Source organism: Tachysurus fulvidraco, chromosome 22 (genome assembly GCF_022655615.1).
Source record: "Tachysurus fulvidraco isolate hzauxx_2018 chromosome 22, HZAU_PFXX_2.0, whole genome shotgun sequence".
NCBI lineage: Eukaryota > Metazoa > Chordata > Actinopteri > Siluriformes > Bagridae > Tachysurus > Tachysurus fulvidraco.
Window position 1 is genome coordinate 4,471,202 of NC_062539.1, and position 17,170 is coordinate 4,488,371.

The 17,170-nt window shown below is 39.4% G+C and overlaps 2 protein-coding genes across 3 annotated transcripts; both read left to right on the top strand.

Annotated features, from left to right (window-relative positions):
* Positions 1-7,885: 7,885 nt before the first annotated feature.
* Positions 7,886-11,335, top strand: LOC113645138 (GTPase IMAP family member 7-like). The gene is made up of 2 exons (XM_027150457.2): positions 7,886-8,009; positions 8,990-11,335. Exon 2 carries the CDS (start codon positions 9,055-9,057, stop codon positions 10,393-10,395), a length of 1,341 nt encoding a protein of 446 aa, XP_027006258.2. The 5' UTR covers positions 7,886-8,009; positions 8,990-9,054; the 3' UTR covers positions 10,396-11,335.
* A 1,710-nt stretch (positions 11,336-13,045) lies between these two features.
* Positions 13,046-17,130, top strand: LOC113645137 (GTPase IMAP family member 8-like). Of its 2 annotated transcripts, none has more exons than XM_027150456.2 (3): positions 13,046-13,143; positions 13,726-14,440; positions 14,993-17,130. In XM_027150456.2, the coding sequence occupies exons 2-3, from the start codon at positions 13,793-13,795 to the stop codon at positions 16,361-16,363; spliced, it is 2,019 nt and encodes a 672-aa protein (XP_027006257.2). In that variant the 5' UTR covers positions 13,046-13,143; positions 13,726-13,792; the 3' UTR covers positions 16,364-17,130. The 2 variants fall into 2 exon arrangements, with proteins under 2 accessions (XP_027006257.2, XP_047662382.1); XM_047806426.1 differs by having other exon boundaries at positions 15,041-17,130.
* Positions 17,131-17,170: the final 40 nt, after the last annotated feature.

A 17,170-nucleotide genomic window follows, 5' to 3' on the forward strand; every position in this document is an offset into this window, starting at 1 on the left:
TATCTATCAATCTGTCAGGAAACGGGGGTGTCTTCGTGATAAAATTCAGACACAAACACGAGGATAGCTAAAAACACGATTTATTAAATGTAACATAACATACAAAAACCAGGAACGCACTGGGAAAAGAAAACAAACCCAACCTCAATAAAACCAAGACCGAGCACACAAAGATGATAGACACATGAGGAACAGGTGTGCTGAGGCAGGAAGGAATTAGACAAGGGCAGGGTAGACACGTGAACATGAAACGTGAACAAAATACCACATGGCACAAGTAAAATATCAGGTCTAGATCCTGACACTATCTATCTAGCTAGCTATTTTTTTATCTTGTCATAAATACAGTGTGCTTGGCTTTTTCACCATTACTAACTCTTTAGACTTAATTTTATTAACCTCTTGTTTCTGGGTTTGTTCTAACTGGTATAACTGGTTAACATACTAAGGTAATTCTTATTTGCAGTAAACTATAGAGATATTATGCATACTACAGTACACTTAATGTCACGACCAGCGCACCACCCACGCCCACTGAACACCAACACCGAGAAGCCTCACCAGAATACTAGCTCTCCCAGACTACACCTCCCAGAATCCACCACCGACTGGGTGGTGGAATGAACTTCCCCTAGAGGTCCGGACAGCTGAGTCACTGGCTATTTTCAAGCAGCGGTTGAAGACCTACTTATTCAGGAAACACTTCAACTAGCACTTCTTTCCTTATCTTTTGCATTTTAAAAAAAACAAAAAAACAAAAAAACAAAAAAAAAAACCTTTGACACTTTTTCATTGTAACTTTGAACAAATGTTTTAAACTCATGGTATCTTAAGTATGTAACCTAGTGAACCAGCATTAATGTATTCAATGTTAGAGATTTAAGCACTTATGTACGTCGCTCTGGATAAGGGCGTCTGCCAAATGCTGTAAATGTAAATGTAAATGTATTGTTATGGTCACATTGTTACAACCCCAAATTAGGTAGGGGGGGAGTCTCAGGGTCAGCAACGGGCGCTTATCCACCTGGCCGTGGACTAATGGAAAGACTAATCGGTTCAATACAAGAGTGAAAACCAAAACAAAAGTGAAACTAACTTATTTGTGTACTGCCTTTAGGTAAAGTATCTGCTTTGTTTGCTAATTTGTATAAATCCTGCACAAATGCATCATGAAATGACGCTTTTCTTACAGACCTCCACTTTCACCTACACAGAAAGCTCAGCACTAAAGTAAGAGGTATTTTCTCATTGTTTAATTTTTGTCATTTTTTTAACAGCATTAATGTAGTTATAAGTAAAATCACTGTATATCATATATAACTATTATATATGAACCTTGATTAAAACTAAGCTTCTTATCAGCATTGATCAAGTTGAATTCAGTTAGTGCTAATTTTAATCTTGGAAGTTTACAAATTAAAACCAGGACAGTGGGCTTTTTTAGATTTGTCCTAGTCAAGAAGGACATAGGACAAATCATGCCCATGCATTTTATACTGTTTTCTCTCTTTGTAGTTCAAATGGGCTTTAACTTTAAATGTGTATTGAGCATAAGAACTGAGTGTCCCCCAAATGTCTGGGTCACACATCGTTGTCTGGCCAGATGCCTTTAAATGTTAATCATGGTCACATACACCTTGGCTTGATATTGTTACAGTTATCACACAAAAGGTTACTTTAAATTGTAATCATGGTCACGTAGACCCTTTGTTAGTGGCGATCCGTGATGTCCTGCTGCCGCTCCCATACTAACAGTTTAATCATGTTTGTTCATTGAGAGCTCTAAACGTATTACCTTATCTTTTTATGAAGTATCTCTTTCCAACGTGTATCTTGAAGTGGAATCTGGGTGCATACAATCTGTAATTTCTTACATGATTCTATTAATGCAGAGGTTCTACAATGTATAAAAATCTGTTTTAACAAAGTATTAAGGAAATGGTTGTGTTGCTATATTGTGGGTGGGTTGAAGGACAAAGACTACACAGCAACAACAAAAATATGACGCAATAATAACGCTGTCATGACGCGGGGCAAGGAAGTGGACCCAAACACAGGATAGCCAAAATAAACAGGGTTTAATAACAAAGGAAACACTAAACAGGACACAGGCTCAAGACAAGACAAGACAACAGTAGATTCCACGCTGCCATCGGCAACGCGGCACACTTAAATACAAAAGACAATCAGATACAATTAGGAACGGGTGTGGAAACAGGGAGGAACAGATGAGGGCAGGGCAGACATGTGACGAGAAACATAAACAAACAAGTGCACGTGGCCAAAGTCCGAGCTGAGTCATGACAGTACCCCCTCCTCTGAGGCACGGCTCCCGAAGCACCTAATCCTGACAAAGTCCGGGAGAGGGGGGCGAGGCACACGGCGAAGGCAGGTGGGGGGAGCAAGGACCATGGCGAAGGCAGGTGGGGGGAGCAAGGCACACGGCGAGGCAGGTGGAGGGAGCAAGGCACACGGCGAGGCAGGTGGGGGGGGAGCAAGGCACCTGGCGAGGCAGGTGGGGGGAGCAAGGCACCCGGCGAGGCAGGTAGGGGAAGCAAGGCACACGGCGAGGCAGGTGGGGGGAGCAAGGCACACGGCAGTGCAGCCAGAGAGGAACGAGCGACGTCCACAACCGAGCAGGGGGAACGAGCGACGTCCACAGCCAAGCAGGGGGAACGAGCGACGTCCACAGCCGAGCAGGGGGAACAAGCAACGTCCACAGCCGAGCAGGGGGAACGAGCGACGTCCACAGCCAAGCTGCCGGGCCGAGTGCTACCCCCGACGCACTGCAGCCAGTCCAACCTTTTAGGAACCAGGAACGGGGAGGGAGGGAGGGTGGGAAAGAAAAAAATACTCCACAGAACAGAAAATCCATAGAGGCCAAAAAATGCGACAAATGTGGGGTGATGTCACAGGACACCGAAAAAACAAAACAAAACTCGGGCTGGCGACATGGCCCGCAACCCAGAAGTGAGGCGGCGCCCCCCGCGGAGAAACCGGATGCGGAGCATCCGCATTTTTTTTTACCGAAAAAAATGCGTTTAGTACCAATGAAGTGAAGTTTAGTACTAACTGAAAGATGTCCATCTCTCCTGAGGTTGTGTGTAAGTGGACCAAAATGTAGTCTATGTTCCTTCCACCAGAAAGAACCGGGTACTGGTTCAGAGTGCTGGTTCGAAGTTGTTCCCAAGGCGAGCCTTCTAAGAACCGGTTTGCCTTTCCATGGGCTAGAGAGCCATCACAGAGCCAAGTCTTACAATGGCGGATGTTGCTTTACTGTTAATGCTCATGGCTTTGGAAACCTACATTGGCATCCAAACATGGCGAATCCTGATTTAAAATGATTTAAAAAATGGCGCTAACAACATTCTCTTTTGGCTTGTCACAATAACCCTGACACAAGCGGTTCTTAAGTCTAGACCAGCAATGTTTTGGTGCTACTTAAGAACCACTTTTCCTGGTTCAGAGCCGGTGCTTTGGGTGTCTAAAAAACAACAACCTGTTTTTAAATTAGGCTCCGGCTCTGAACCAGCACTCAAACGGCCTTGGTGGAATAGGGACATGAGGGGCATGAAACATTATCTTTCATTATCATTGCCTTCAGTAGATGTACCATGGTAACTGACTTGTTCTTGGATCATTAAATAAGATTAAAATATTTTACAACGGAGTTCTAAAAATAGCGCAACTTGAGGAACATAAACTGTTAACAGATTTACCCCCTGCAATGAATCAAGCCTCTGTAACTCACCTTTCTAAAATCATTGGCCTTTGCCTTTTTTGAGTCCTGCCTCTCTAACCCACGTCGCTGTTTGATTGGCTTTGTCTTTCTCTCTAATGTGTTGAGGTCGGCTGCAGCTATATTCCGTTGTGAAGCAATATGCAACGTGATTATGCAGGCTACCGGTATGTGAACAAGAATGTATTCTTATAACAACAGTTTTATGCACAAAATACGGGGAATGTTTTCCCCACCAATGTCAAATTATGTCCATACCAATGTCAAATTATGTCCCCACCAATGTCAAAATCAAACATTCGCCATTGCCCAACGCCATGTAAATGTGCCAACTTGACTGCGGTTGGTTCTGCTGGGCAGAACAGGCATCCAGCAGAATTATATAACACAGAAAGTGCTAAGATATTCACCTGGACCTAACAACAAAATAACAAAATAGAATTGCAAAATAAGATTGAAACACATAGGGAATGTGTGAGGCCAGTATGATGCCCATGCATAAGCTTCCTTAAACCGAAAAATGTTTATCTTTTGCATATATTTCAAACACAATAAAGGTCTAACATTTTTAAATGTTTTTCATGAACAGTGATCAAAAAGTTATCCACTAAAAGAAACAGCATCTACCTCGCGGTGTACCAACGTTTGGCCCCATTGGTTTTCCACAGAGTTTTACCGTTATTCTTTTTCTTATTCATTTTCTAAAGAAACGAAACTTAGAAGAGGGGAGAGAGAGAGAGAGAGAGAGAGAGAGAGAGAGAGAGAGAGAGAGAGAGAGAGAGAGAGAGAGAGATAAACAACTGATGTTATTCTGTGGTGAATGCGTTTACTGTAAAGGAACATACTTTCTGGAATGACCACTAGATGTCACTGTTTCATTACTGTTGTTATTATGCTTGCTCTTGTTATTGTGAGAGAAACAGTTAAGTTTGTGAAGCTGAAGACTTTTTATTGTATCATCCATGCTTAGATCAGTGATCTTTGCACAAGATACTAAAAAAAGTCATGCAACAGGAATCAGACATGACAAGACTACATAAAATCAGAACAGCATAAGTAGGGTGACCAGACGTCCTCTTTTGCACGAACATGTCCTCTTTTTGAAACCTAAAAATGTGTCCGGGCGGAATTTCTAAATCGTCCGGGATTTTTTTGCATTGCTCTCTCTTTCATTCGCATACTAGTCCCGCCCTCCGCATACAGTTCGCTTTGCATTGAGTGGAAGTGTAGGGTGTAGAGCTGCCGTCATTGGTCGGTAGTATTCTCTGTACACATTCAATTGGTCAGTCACCTCAAGCGCGAACTTCCTTGTTTACCACTGGCAAAGCGCATGGCTGCATGGCTACCCGGCATCTTCAGCCATGCCGAAACGCAAGTGTAATTTCCATGTTTTCGTCTCGGTCGAGATCAACATGAAGCTGAGTGCCTGACCTGCAAAGCAGGTCCTAGAGGCACACATATGTTCGCAAAGCATTGAAAGGCAGCGAGGGGCGAGAGCTTATCAGCTAAAGTGACGGAGTTTTTCGTAAGTAAAAACGAAAGTGCAGCTGTCACTGCTGCTGAGGCTGCCTATGCTACACGGTTAAGCACCACGAAAGCTACAGGTCAATGGACTGCACATCTGGCTTGTTAAAGGTTTTCACAGATTCTAAAACAGCTCAAAAATTCTCAAGCGCTCGAACAAATACAGAGGCAATTGTAAATACTGTGATAGCCCCACATTCTGTTGAAGTTGCGCTAGAAGCACTTCAAGATATCCCCTACTGTGGCGTGTCTACTGATGGCAGCAATCATGGAGCAGTAAAGATATTCCCTCTGCTCATTCTGTATTTTGATTGGAAAAACGGCGGTGTGCAAAGTTCAGATGGATGGAACCCATGGAGGAGTTTTCCACTTTTATGTGAATGGATCTGAGTGAGATTCCTGTCTGGAATGACGTAGAGGTCTGTATCAGGCACCTAGCTGGGAAAGGGGTGGACATTGATGATTCAAAGTGCTTTGATCAGGTCACCAATCTAAAGAATTTCATTGAGAGAAGTAACAGTGATGCAGACTTCAGTGATCTTCAAGCACACCAGAGGTGGACCAAATTCTTTGAAAGATCCAAAAGTGTTGATTTTCATTCAGAGCTGCTTAAGATTTTTTCAATTTTTTTTGCCATACCTGCTCACAATGCAAATGTTGAGTGTATGTTTTCACTGATGCAAGCCCAGTGGACCAAGGAGAGGAATTGCTAGTCTGTTGATTCACTGAAGGGGATTCTGTGCACTCAGTACAATTACAAGAACATGACCTGCAAAGAGGGGGGACACGGTGGCTTAGTGGGTAGCACGTTCGCCTCACTCCCCAGGGTCGGGGTTCGATTCCCGCCTCCGCCTTGTGTGTGTGGAGTTTGCCTCGTGCCTCGGGGGTTTCCTCCGGGTACTCCGGTTTCCTCCCCCAGTCCAAAGACATGCATGGTAGGTTGATTGGCATCTCTGGAAAATTGTCCGTAGTGTGTGAATGCGTGAGTGAATGAGAGTGTGTGTGTGTGTGCCCTGCGATGGGTTGGTACTCCGTCCAGGGTGTATCCTGCCTTGATGCCCGATGACGCCTGAGATAGGCACAGGCTCCCCGTGACCCGAGGTAGTTCGGATAAAAGCGGTAGAAAATGAGTGAGTGAGTGAGTGAGTGACCTGCAAAGACTTCCATTCTTACTTAATGAGTAATCGTAGACTGTTGGGAAAGATTCAGTCCTCTGAAAAATATGCCCCACGTGAGGAGGACTGAAAAGTATCATCCATTGTTCCACTTTTCAACTTTAAAATGTATTATTTTGTGCAATTATTGTTGTGACTATACTTTACATTGTATACAAATGTATAATTTGTTTTTGCACATTTAAAACTTTCAAGTGTTCAAAATAGCCTTTTGAGGCAGTGTTTTTCTGTTAGCGTTGGGCCAGCCAATAGAGCTCATTATCATACATAGTCACCATGTCTGTTGACACATTTGTATGAATTCACAAGTTCATAGTTCCATATACGAAACCAACCCCCCCACCCCCCACTCTCGCGCGCTGAAGTGTCCTCTTTTACAAACACCCAAATCTGGTCACCCTAAGCATAAGTAACTTTACAACAACATATTCAACAAAAATTAGCCAAGTAACATAAATAATGACAAAAAATCCGGTGACATACAAGCAAATTCAAATAAACAGTCCATATTTGGTGGCTTTTCTAGTTAGATGCAGTATGTGAGGAAAATCACATAAATTAAGAAGTGATTGATAGATTTTTAGAGATTTGGTAGATATGCTTACCCAAAGTGGCTAATATTTACCTTTATTTACAGTTCTGTCTTAGGACCCAGGTGTAGCACCATACCAAAGGTAGGATATGAACTCACAACCCTTCAATCAGTGGGCCACGGTCTTAGTCACTGAGCTACCAGTTTCCCATAACACATTGATTAACAAAAATGAAACCAAACAAATTTTGTTCAGCTCTCAGGGAATTCTTTCCAGTTTTTTCCAGTATGTTGCTCATTTTTATGTTTAAGCTAGCTCAATTTATTCATATTAGAATAAGTAAACCATGTATTTCACTCAAATATACATTCATCTGTAATGGGACACTAGCCATAGATAGATACTACAGGTTGTGTTGGTGTTACAAAAATACTATACTTCATTCTTTCAAAGTATATTCTGTAAACATATTAAAATGAGTGTACAGATTCATCCAGTTATTCAAAATAAAGTTGTGTAAAGGTTAAACTTGAGGACTGTGGAGCAACTACTATGGTCCTGCTTGTAGTTCTGAAACATCAGGTTTTACAAAACTGAAATATGTTTATATTTTTTGCATTTATCTTAACCACAAATAAAGGTCTTGCATCTTAAAATTTTGTTAGTGTGAATAAACATAAAAATGAGAATTTAACATTACTAATAGACACCACATCTAGAACATTCCTAATCTAATTATAAAAAAAAGAAAACATCAGTGTCAACATTTAAATAGCATTATATGTTTGTTTATATGTTATATGTATATGTTACTGACTGTAAAATACAGTCATTCCAAGTGCAGAGAAAAGAAACACTCCCTCTATTGGGTGTATTGTACCATTTCTCTTCTTTTGATCCCAATGGCTTTTCATAGAGAGTAAGAATGAAGGAAGTAGAAGAGAGAGAGAGAGAGAGAGAGAGAGAGAGAGAGAGAGAGAGAGAGAGAGAGAGACTTTCGTCGACAGAGACATCTTTTTGTCTTTGCTTTGGAAAAAGGTGAGACATTTATGCATCTTTCCTCATTTTTCTCAGAGTTAGACTTCTCAGTAGGAGTGATGTTTGTTGAGTCAGTTAAAGGGCTATCATGATTATTCAGACAAAATATCATATTCCATGAAAATAACATAATTTCTGTTCTGTTTAAGAATAAGATAAGATAATATAAGGCAGATTTATACTGAGCCACAACATTTTATACACACAAATGATCCTGTAGGAACAGAAAATTTAGCACATTTTATAGAAATGAGATGAAATGACTCATAGTTTGACCCTCATAATGGGGCAAGTGTTTACTGCTGTTAATATGCTGTATACTTTATAATCTATCTATAACTTTGTATAAATAAATAAATAAATAGATAGATAGATAGATAGATAGATAGATAGATAGATAGATAGATAGATAGATAGATAGATAGATAGTTTGGACTAAAAATAGGCATCCAAATAGTTTTAAGTTATATTCACAAAACTTTTCTATCCTCATCCTAAACCTATATATTTTCTGGCTTCCATGAGGATGCCAGACCAGAAGACCAACCTATTTTTGGTGGCTTTTACATATTATCTTATCCAAAACTTAGCACAGCTTTATAATCTTGGAATCGGACCTGAGAACATCAGAGACAGTTATGCTAACCACTACACACTCAAAATCTTCAAAATTTGAATAGAATTTTGTGACAACGTTAACCAAATACACAGCAATTATACGACTTCATTTAAGCATTTTCCATATGAATTAATAATTCTCTAGTTAGCACGTAAAGATGTGTTGGGTGTTACTGAAATACTACATTAGACATTATACAGTTAGTATAATGAGAATACTGATCCATTAATAATAAAGTATCTAAGGCCTCGTAACTAGTTAACTAGCACAGAAACAGTGTATTTAAATATTAACGTTAAAATTCTTTATGTAGTCATATTTGATTGGGTCGGTATGTAATCACTGGCTTTTTCTTTTTCAGATATTAAGAGCATTTCAGAAACAAACTTCATACCGTTTGCATTTGTATTAAAAGAGTATTCAGAAATGAAGCGTTCCCAGTTCAGGAACTCCAGTCCACAGAAAGACATCCAGTCCCCAGTCACTCAGCTGAGACTGGTGCTGCTGGGCAGAACAGGTTCAGGTAAAAGTGCCACTGGAAACACCATCTTGGATAAAAAATGTTTCCAATCTGAAGTAAGTATGAGTTCAGTGACAAATCAATGCCAGAAGGAATGTGGAGTAGTTAATGGGCGGAGTCTAGCAGTGATTGACACTCCTGGCTGGTTTGACACCGACCTCCAGCAAAATAAAATAGCAGATGAAGTGCTGAGATGTCTGGTCATGTGTTCACCTGGACCACATGCATTTCTGCTCATCATACCGATCGCCCGCTTCACAGAAGAGCAGCAGAAGACTGTAGATATGATTGAGAAGGTTTTTGAGGGGAACTTCAGTGACCACACCATCATCATATTTACCCGTGCAGACGAGCTGGAAGGAGAGACGATTGAGAACTTTATGAGAAAACAGGATCAGAGAATCCAGGATCTTATTGCACGATTCGGTGGGCGTTACCTGGCTTTCAATAACAAGACCAGAGAGAAACAGGACCAGGTGAAACAGCTCCTGAGAAAGCTGGATGAGTTGCTGGAACAGAACGAGTATCGTCATTTCACCAACCAGAAGACAGAGGCTGTAGAGAGGGCACTAACAATGTTGAAACAAAAAAAACAAGAAAAACTAGATGAAGCAGTTAAGAAGGCCAAGCAGGAAGTACAGCAGATGGCTTTACGTCAAAAGTCTGACATTGATAAAGCCCTTGAGGCAGAAAAGCAAGATATAGAAAGACGCAGGAGTCACATCCAGGGTATAATCCTCCGTTTAACAGTACAGATTAACAAAGAAAGTGAAAACCTTTATGAAGATCCACACAGGCTGCAGTTGCTGCAGGAATCTCTAGAGAATGCAAAAATCAGCGTCAGAAACCTGGAGAAAGAGAAGGAGTTAAGGATAAAGGAAAGTGAAGAAAAGATTAAGGAAGTAGAAATATGGATGAAGGAAGAAGAGCAAAGAAGAGAGCAAGAGGAAAGAGAAAAGGCTTCAAATGATGAAGAGAAATGGTATTACAATGAAACATATATAACTATCCTGAAGTACCTCATCATTTTTTTGGGAGGCACTGGAGTTGGAGCTGGAGCTGTATTTGCACTTGCACCTGCACTTTTTATGACCGCAGCACCTGTAGGAATAGCAACAGAGTTAACTGCACTGTTCGGACCACAGGTTGCAGCCGCCATGATTGCAGCAGCTACAAAAGCAGCTCCTTTAATTACTGCAGCAGCAAATGTAGCTCCAATGGTGACTAGCCTTTGTTCCATTCAGTAACACAAAATCCAAAATATATCTGTCTTATCATGAGAGTTTGGACGAGTCTATAATTTTGTAATTCATTAAACCAGGGATGAGAATCAGACACAGATAATAGAATTGTGTAAACTGAACTGAAGCGAATTGAATCAAGTATGTATCTGTTTTTCTATCAGAATAATAAACCAAGCTCTCCATTAGGAAACTACCAACTTTACATATAATCCAAAATTTTAGAAGATCAATATAATCCATTTAATATTACCTTTTCTATTTACTACATAAATCCATGCATTGATCCAATATAATCCAATTTACATCTAGTTTGTTACACTACAAAATGGTTCAGGTTGGAGTTGAATATTTATGGAAGACCCTGTGTGGTAAAGCCATCATTTGGACATGAAAATGGTAATAGTAATAGTAATAAAAGTGATTTATAAGTGATAAATATTCAATTTGACCCATGTGACATTGGACAAACTTAAATGAGACCTGTTACATAAAATGAGATTAGCGCCTCTGCTCTAGTCTGTCTGGTGGTATTATTTCATATCCGATGCTTGTAGTGTAGAAAAAAAATTTTAAAAATTACCTTTTTATTACAGTCATATTCTCTTGTATTATTCATTGTGTTTTAGAATATGCTAATAGGTACTAATCACAGTCAGTGTATTGCTTCTGTTCTTCAGTGTTTAGAACAAAGCAGCTCCATCTTTGGGCTTCTCTTTAATGCAGTAATTACAATACATTTTATTAGTAAAGTAGTAAAAGCGATGCAGTAACTAGAACTGTAATTCTAATTACGTCTATGTTATTATCCTAATAGCATGTAAACTTTTCAGTAATCAGATATGCGAGCGTGTTTTCATGTAACAGTGTTTGGGATTCAGTTTGATTATTTATATCCGGTTTAATAATGTATCCTTTAAAATAAAATCAATTTGAGATGTCTCAACGCATGTCTTGTTTTCATTAATTCATATACATTTCTGATCATATTGTGTTTATAAACATACACTGATTCTTTTAATGCAGATGTTGTACAATGTGTAAAATCAATTTTACTGATGTCATATCACTAAAAAACAAGATTTCCTTCATGCCGTAAGTATCAAAGCATTGAGGGAATGGTTGTGTTGCTATTGTATATTGTGGGTGGGTTGAAGGACAAAGACTACACAGCAACAACAAAAATTGATGCAATGATAATGCTTTCCATTCAGAACCATGTTCTTAGGTTTCTTTCAAAAAGGACAATACAGCGAAACCATTTCACCACATGGATATGGATAGATATGATGTTCTGAATCCTTCCTTTGGTCTCAGGAAAAATGAGCTTAATAAAGTGTAGTATGTAAACACTGCTAAAGAGTTGTTTTGTACCACTCACTCTAGAGTCCACAGGGTTGATTTTAAATAGGTTAGACCTGCCTTGTGATACTTTTATTTAAAAACAGGTACAAGTACATTTACATGCTGTTGTTAGGTTGTTGTTTATTGTGTTTGCTGATTTTGTTACCTGATGTGTCTCTGCTACATTTCATATGAGCTTCTGGCAGGAGAAACAGAGTACTTTGATCTGTTTTGGCAACTCCAGCTATCAGTTGGTGAGTTTTGTTTGGAGAGATGTTAAACCTTTAATGTTTAATGTTTAATAATTAATTAAATAACCCTAGTTCAATGTACCAAATCCTCCACTGAAAACCACATACACTCAGTCAAACGTATTATTTTAACAGTTTAGATACATTATTTAAGTAATTATTACAGCTTATAAATCAGTCATAGGTTTAGAATAGTATAATACAGTAGAGTAATTCGTTTTGTGTTTAGTGATAGGATTAGTACCAAAGAAGTGAAGTTTAGTACTAACTGAAAGATATTTGTCCCTCTCTCCTGAGGTTCTATGTAAGTGGACCAATATGTACGCTACTAGGCTTGTTCTTTATTGCCCCCTTTCCACCAGAAAGAACGGGGTGCTGGTTCAGAGTGCTGGTTCGAAATTGTTCCCATGGCAAGCCTTCTAAGAACCGGTTTGCCTTTCTATGGGCTAGAGAGCCTTCACAGGGCCAAGTCTTACAATGGCGGATGTTGTTTTACTGTTAATGCTCATGGCATTGCGAACATACGTTGGCATCCAAACGTGGCGAATCCTGATTTAAAATGATTTAAAAATGGTGCTAACAACATTCTCTTTTGTCTTGTCACAGTAACCCTGACACAAGCGGTTTTTAAGTCTAGGTGTCAGAAAAGTGCTCTGAACCAGCACTCACAGCAGGGGCACATCCCTCCAGCAGAATGATATAACACAGGAAGTGCTAAGATGTCGTGTGTTCACCTGGACCTAACAAGAAAATAACAAAATAGAATGGCAAGATAGGATTAAAACACACAGGGAATGTGTGAGGCCACAATGATGCCCATGCATAAGCGTCCTTAAACCGAAAAATGTTTATTCTTTGCATATATTTCAACCACAATAAAGGTCTAACATTTTAAAATGTTTTTTTTTTTTCTGATCAAAAGGTTATCCACTAAAAGACACAGCATCTACCTCGCGGTGTAACTGTATCAGCTCTCTTCGTTTGGCCCCATTGGCTTTCCACAGAGTTTTACCGTTATTCTTATTCTTATTAGTTTTCTGGAGAAACGAAACTTAGAAGAGGAAAGAGAGAGAGAGAGAGAGAGAGAGAGAGAGAGAGAGAGAGAGAGAGAGAGAGAGAGTTCTGTATTTTGAGGAAACGTTTTGTCCGTGCTTTGGTGGTGAGTAATTAATGCATTTTTCCTCGTTTTTCGGATAGTTATACAGCTGAGTCGGAATAATGTTTGTTAAATCAGTTAAAGGGCAAAAAGTATGATTTTAGTAAATTAAAATAATACTAATAATAATAAGAAGAAGAATAAAAAGATCATAATCTCATTTGTTTATTAGGTAAAATGCAATAGCACAATAATGTAAGAAATATTGTTTCGATAATTTTCAAATACTTCCAAATCTTTTTCAGTTATATGCAAAACTCCTTCAGCTAAAATTACTGCTGACTTTATGGCCTTAACTAGCAGTCATTTTATTAGAATTTTAATTGAAATGTTACATTAATGTAATCTTATGACAAAAATACAGGTTGGCATTAAATCTTATTATTTTACATATTGATCAATAGCACTGCGCCATTTTGTTCACTCATACTGTATATATTCATTGGTAATGGTACACTAGCCAGTTAAAGTTTTGTAACTAGTTAACTAGCACAGAAACAGTGTATTTAAACATTAACATTAAAATTCTTTATGCACTCATGTTTGATTGGGTCAGTATGTAATCACTGGCTTTTTCTTTTTCAGACATTCAGAGCATTTCAGAAACAAACCTCATACCGTTTTGCCTTTCTATTAAAAAAAACATCCAGAAATGAAGCGTTCCCAGTTCAGGAACTCCAGTCCACACAGGGACATCCAGTCCCCTGAGACTCAATTGAGACTGGTGCTGCTGGGAAGATCAGGTTCAGGTAAAAGTGCCACTAGAAACACCATCTTGGATAAAAAATGTTTTCCATCTAAACTGAGCATGAGCTCAGTGACAAATCAATGCCAAAAGGAATGTGGAGTAGTTGATGGGCGGAGCCTGGCAGTGATTGACACTCCTGGCTGGTTTGACACCGACCTCCAGCAAGATAAAATAACAGATGAAGTGTTGAGATGTCTGGTCATGTGTTCACCTGGACCACATGCGTTTCTGCTCATCATACCAATCGCCCGCTTCACAGAGGAGCAGCAGAAGACTGTAGATATGATTGAGAAGTTTTTCGAGGGGAACTTCAGTGACCACACCATCATCATATTTACACGTGCAGACGAGCTGGAAGGAGAGACGATTGAGCACTTCATGAGAGGACAGGATCAGAGAATCCAGGATCTTATTGCACGATACAAAGGGCATTTCTTAGCCTTCAATAACAAAAACCCAAAAGACCGGGACCAAGTGAGACAGCTCCTGAAGAAGCTGGATGATTTGCTGGAACAGAACGAGAATTGTCACTTCACCATCCAGATAACAAAGGTTCAATCTTCTAGCTAATTTAGTTCATTGACACCCTCAAAACAATTAACATTATGTTAATGTTAATGTTCTAGTTTTTTTTATTAAAAATGCCACATACTCTGTTCATTCTGATAAAGTCTCACATAGCCTAATTGTAATTGGTTATGTTGCTGTTCACTTAGACCAAATAACCAACCTTGAAAAATATTATTCGCCTAAAACATAAGTGTGCTTTTTTCCTCAGTGATCTGTGAATGTCAGGCTCAATGTAGGGTATGTGCACCATTCTCTTGTAGGAAAAAAGATAGCTCCATAAGCTTAGAGTCAAACCTGAGATCATCAGAGACAGTAATGCTAAAATCTTAAAGATATATGCGTATGCTTTTGTTTGACTGAAATAATATACTTCATTACATCAGACATACAGTTAGTATAATGAGAATACTGATCCATTAATCCTAAAGTTTTAAAAACCGTGTAACTAGTTAAACAGCACAGAAACAATAAGCTTTATGTACTTATATTTGAATGACTTGAATGCGAATGAAATCACAGTTTTTTCTTTTTCAGACTTTCCGAACAGAAACCTCACACTGTTTGCCTTTCTATACAAAACAGCATCCAGAAATGAAGCGTTCCCAGTTCAGGAACTCCAGTCCACACAGAGACATCCAGTCCCCAGTGACTCAGCTGAGACTGGTGCTGCTGGGCAGAACAGGTTCAGGTAAAAGTGCCACTGGAAACACCATCTTGGATAAAGAATGTTTCCAATCTGAAGTAAGTATGAGTTCAGTGACAAATCAATGCCAGAAGGAATGTGGAGTAGTTAATGGGCAGAGCCTGGCAGTGATTGACACTCCTGGCTGTTTTGACACCGACCTCCAGCAAAATGAAGTAACAGACGAAGTGCTGAGATGTCTGTTCATGTGTTCACCTGGACCACATGCATTTCTGCTCATCATACCGATCACCCGCTTCACAGAGGAGCAGCAGAAGACTGTAGATATGATTGAGAAGGTTTTTGAGGGGAACTTCAGTGACCACACCATCATCATATTTACCCGTGCAGACGAGCTGGAAGGAGAGACGATTGAGCAATTCATGGGAAGACAGGACAAGAGAATCCAGGATCTTATTGCACGATTCGGTGGGCGTTACCTGGCTTTCAATAACAAGATCAGAGAGAAACAGGACCAGGTTAAACAGCTCCTGAGGAAGCTGGATGAGTTGCTGGAACAGAACGAGTATCATCACTTCACCAACCAGGACACAGAGGTTATAGTGAAGGCACAAGAGATGTTGGAACAGAAAAAGCAAGAAAAACTAGATGAAGAAATTCAGAACGCAAAGGAAGAAGTAAGGCACATTGCTGAACATCGGCATGCCAACATCATTAAAGACCTTGAGGAGAAGAAGCAAGAAATACAAATACGCAGGAAGCACATCCAAGGCAATATCAACGAATTAACAGCTGAGATAAGAAAAGAAAAGGAAAAGCGGTGTGCAGATCCAGCCAGACTGCAGCACCTGCGCAATCGTCTGCAGAGAGAGAAGAACAGTCAAATTCATTTACAGGAAGAGCAGCAGATGAAGATAAAGAAAAGTGAAGAAGAGAAGCAGAAACTTGAAATATGGATCAAGGATGAAGAGCACAGGATTGAACAAGAGAAGAGAAAGGCTTCAATTGAGATTGAAAGCAATTTGATTAACGATGACAGTTATCTTAAAACTCTGATGTACATTGTAATTTTTTGTGGAGGGGCTCAACTGGGAATTCCATTTTCACGAGCACTTTTAACCAGTTTAGTGGCAACAAACGTGACAGCAAGTTTAATTTCACTTCTTGGATCAGAGCGTGCAAGGGCTGTGACAGCAGCCGTTGCAAAAGCAGCTCATGATGGAGCAAATCGCGTGAGAAATAACCTTTGTTCCATTCAGTAACCCAAAAAAAAAACAATATGTCTCAGTCATGTATCTGTAGGTTCATACAGCATAAAATTTAGTATAGTCTGTTAGTGCTAATTTGCCCTTTCCAAAAAAAAAAATCCCTTGTTTCCGTCGCCCTCTTGTGGCTGATTGCAGTTCAATCCCTTCCTGAATTGCATTACATGTGTTTATGTTGTAATCTTTGTAACATGTTTATTGATTCTGGTACTGTATTTTAAGAATTTAGTAACTGTCTGCTGCATTAGTGTCATAGGGTGACAGTACTATTAAAACTGAGGGATAACAGTAAGGCTTTCTCGTAGTGCCTAAGAACAGAGAAGCGAGACCTTTTTTCTGCACTCATTATTTTCTAAACAGTGTTTAATCTCATTAAGAAAGCCAGAATAGAAATAGTGGAATCTATAACACATTCACAACTAGAAAAAATGTAAAGTTAATACATTTTAGCCTGCTTTTGGAAGAAAACCCACTTGTAACCCCAAGATCAGTAGCGAACCATAAATCCTGGAGCTCGAGGCACCAACACTACTTGCTACAGCACTGTATCTTTTACTTCTGTGTGTCATCAACATTTATTTTCGGGTTATTGTTCCATGACTGACAGAGTGTTTTTGCTGACTGATTTCTTTTGTTAATGTTTGTAATGAATGAGTTGAACTATTTTTAAAAAAAGATGCAAGCCAAAGCCAATTAAGTGATTTAACATGACCATTATGGAAAATATATTAATACATCAATAAAGCAGATTTTTTTAAACTAAACATCAGCTCTATGATTGATTAACCACTTTCTGGCATCTTG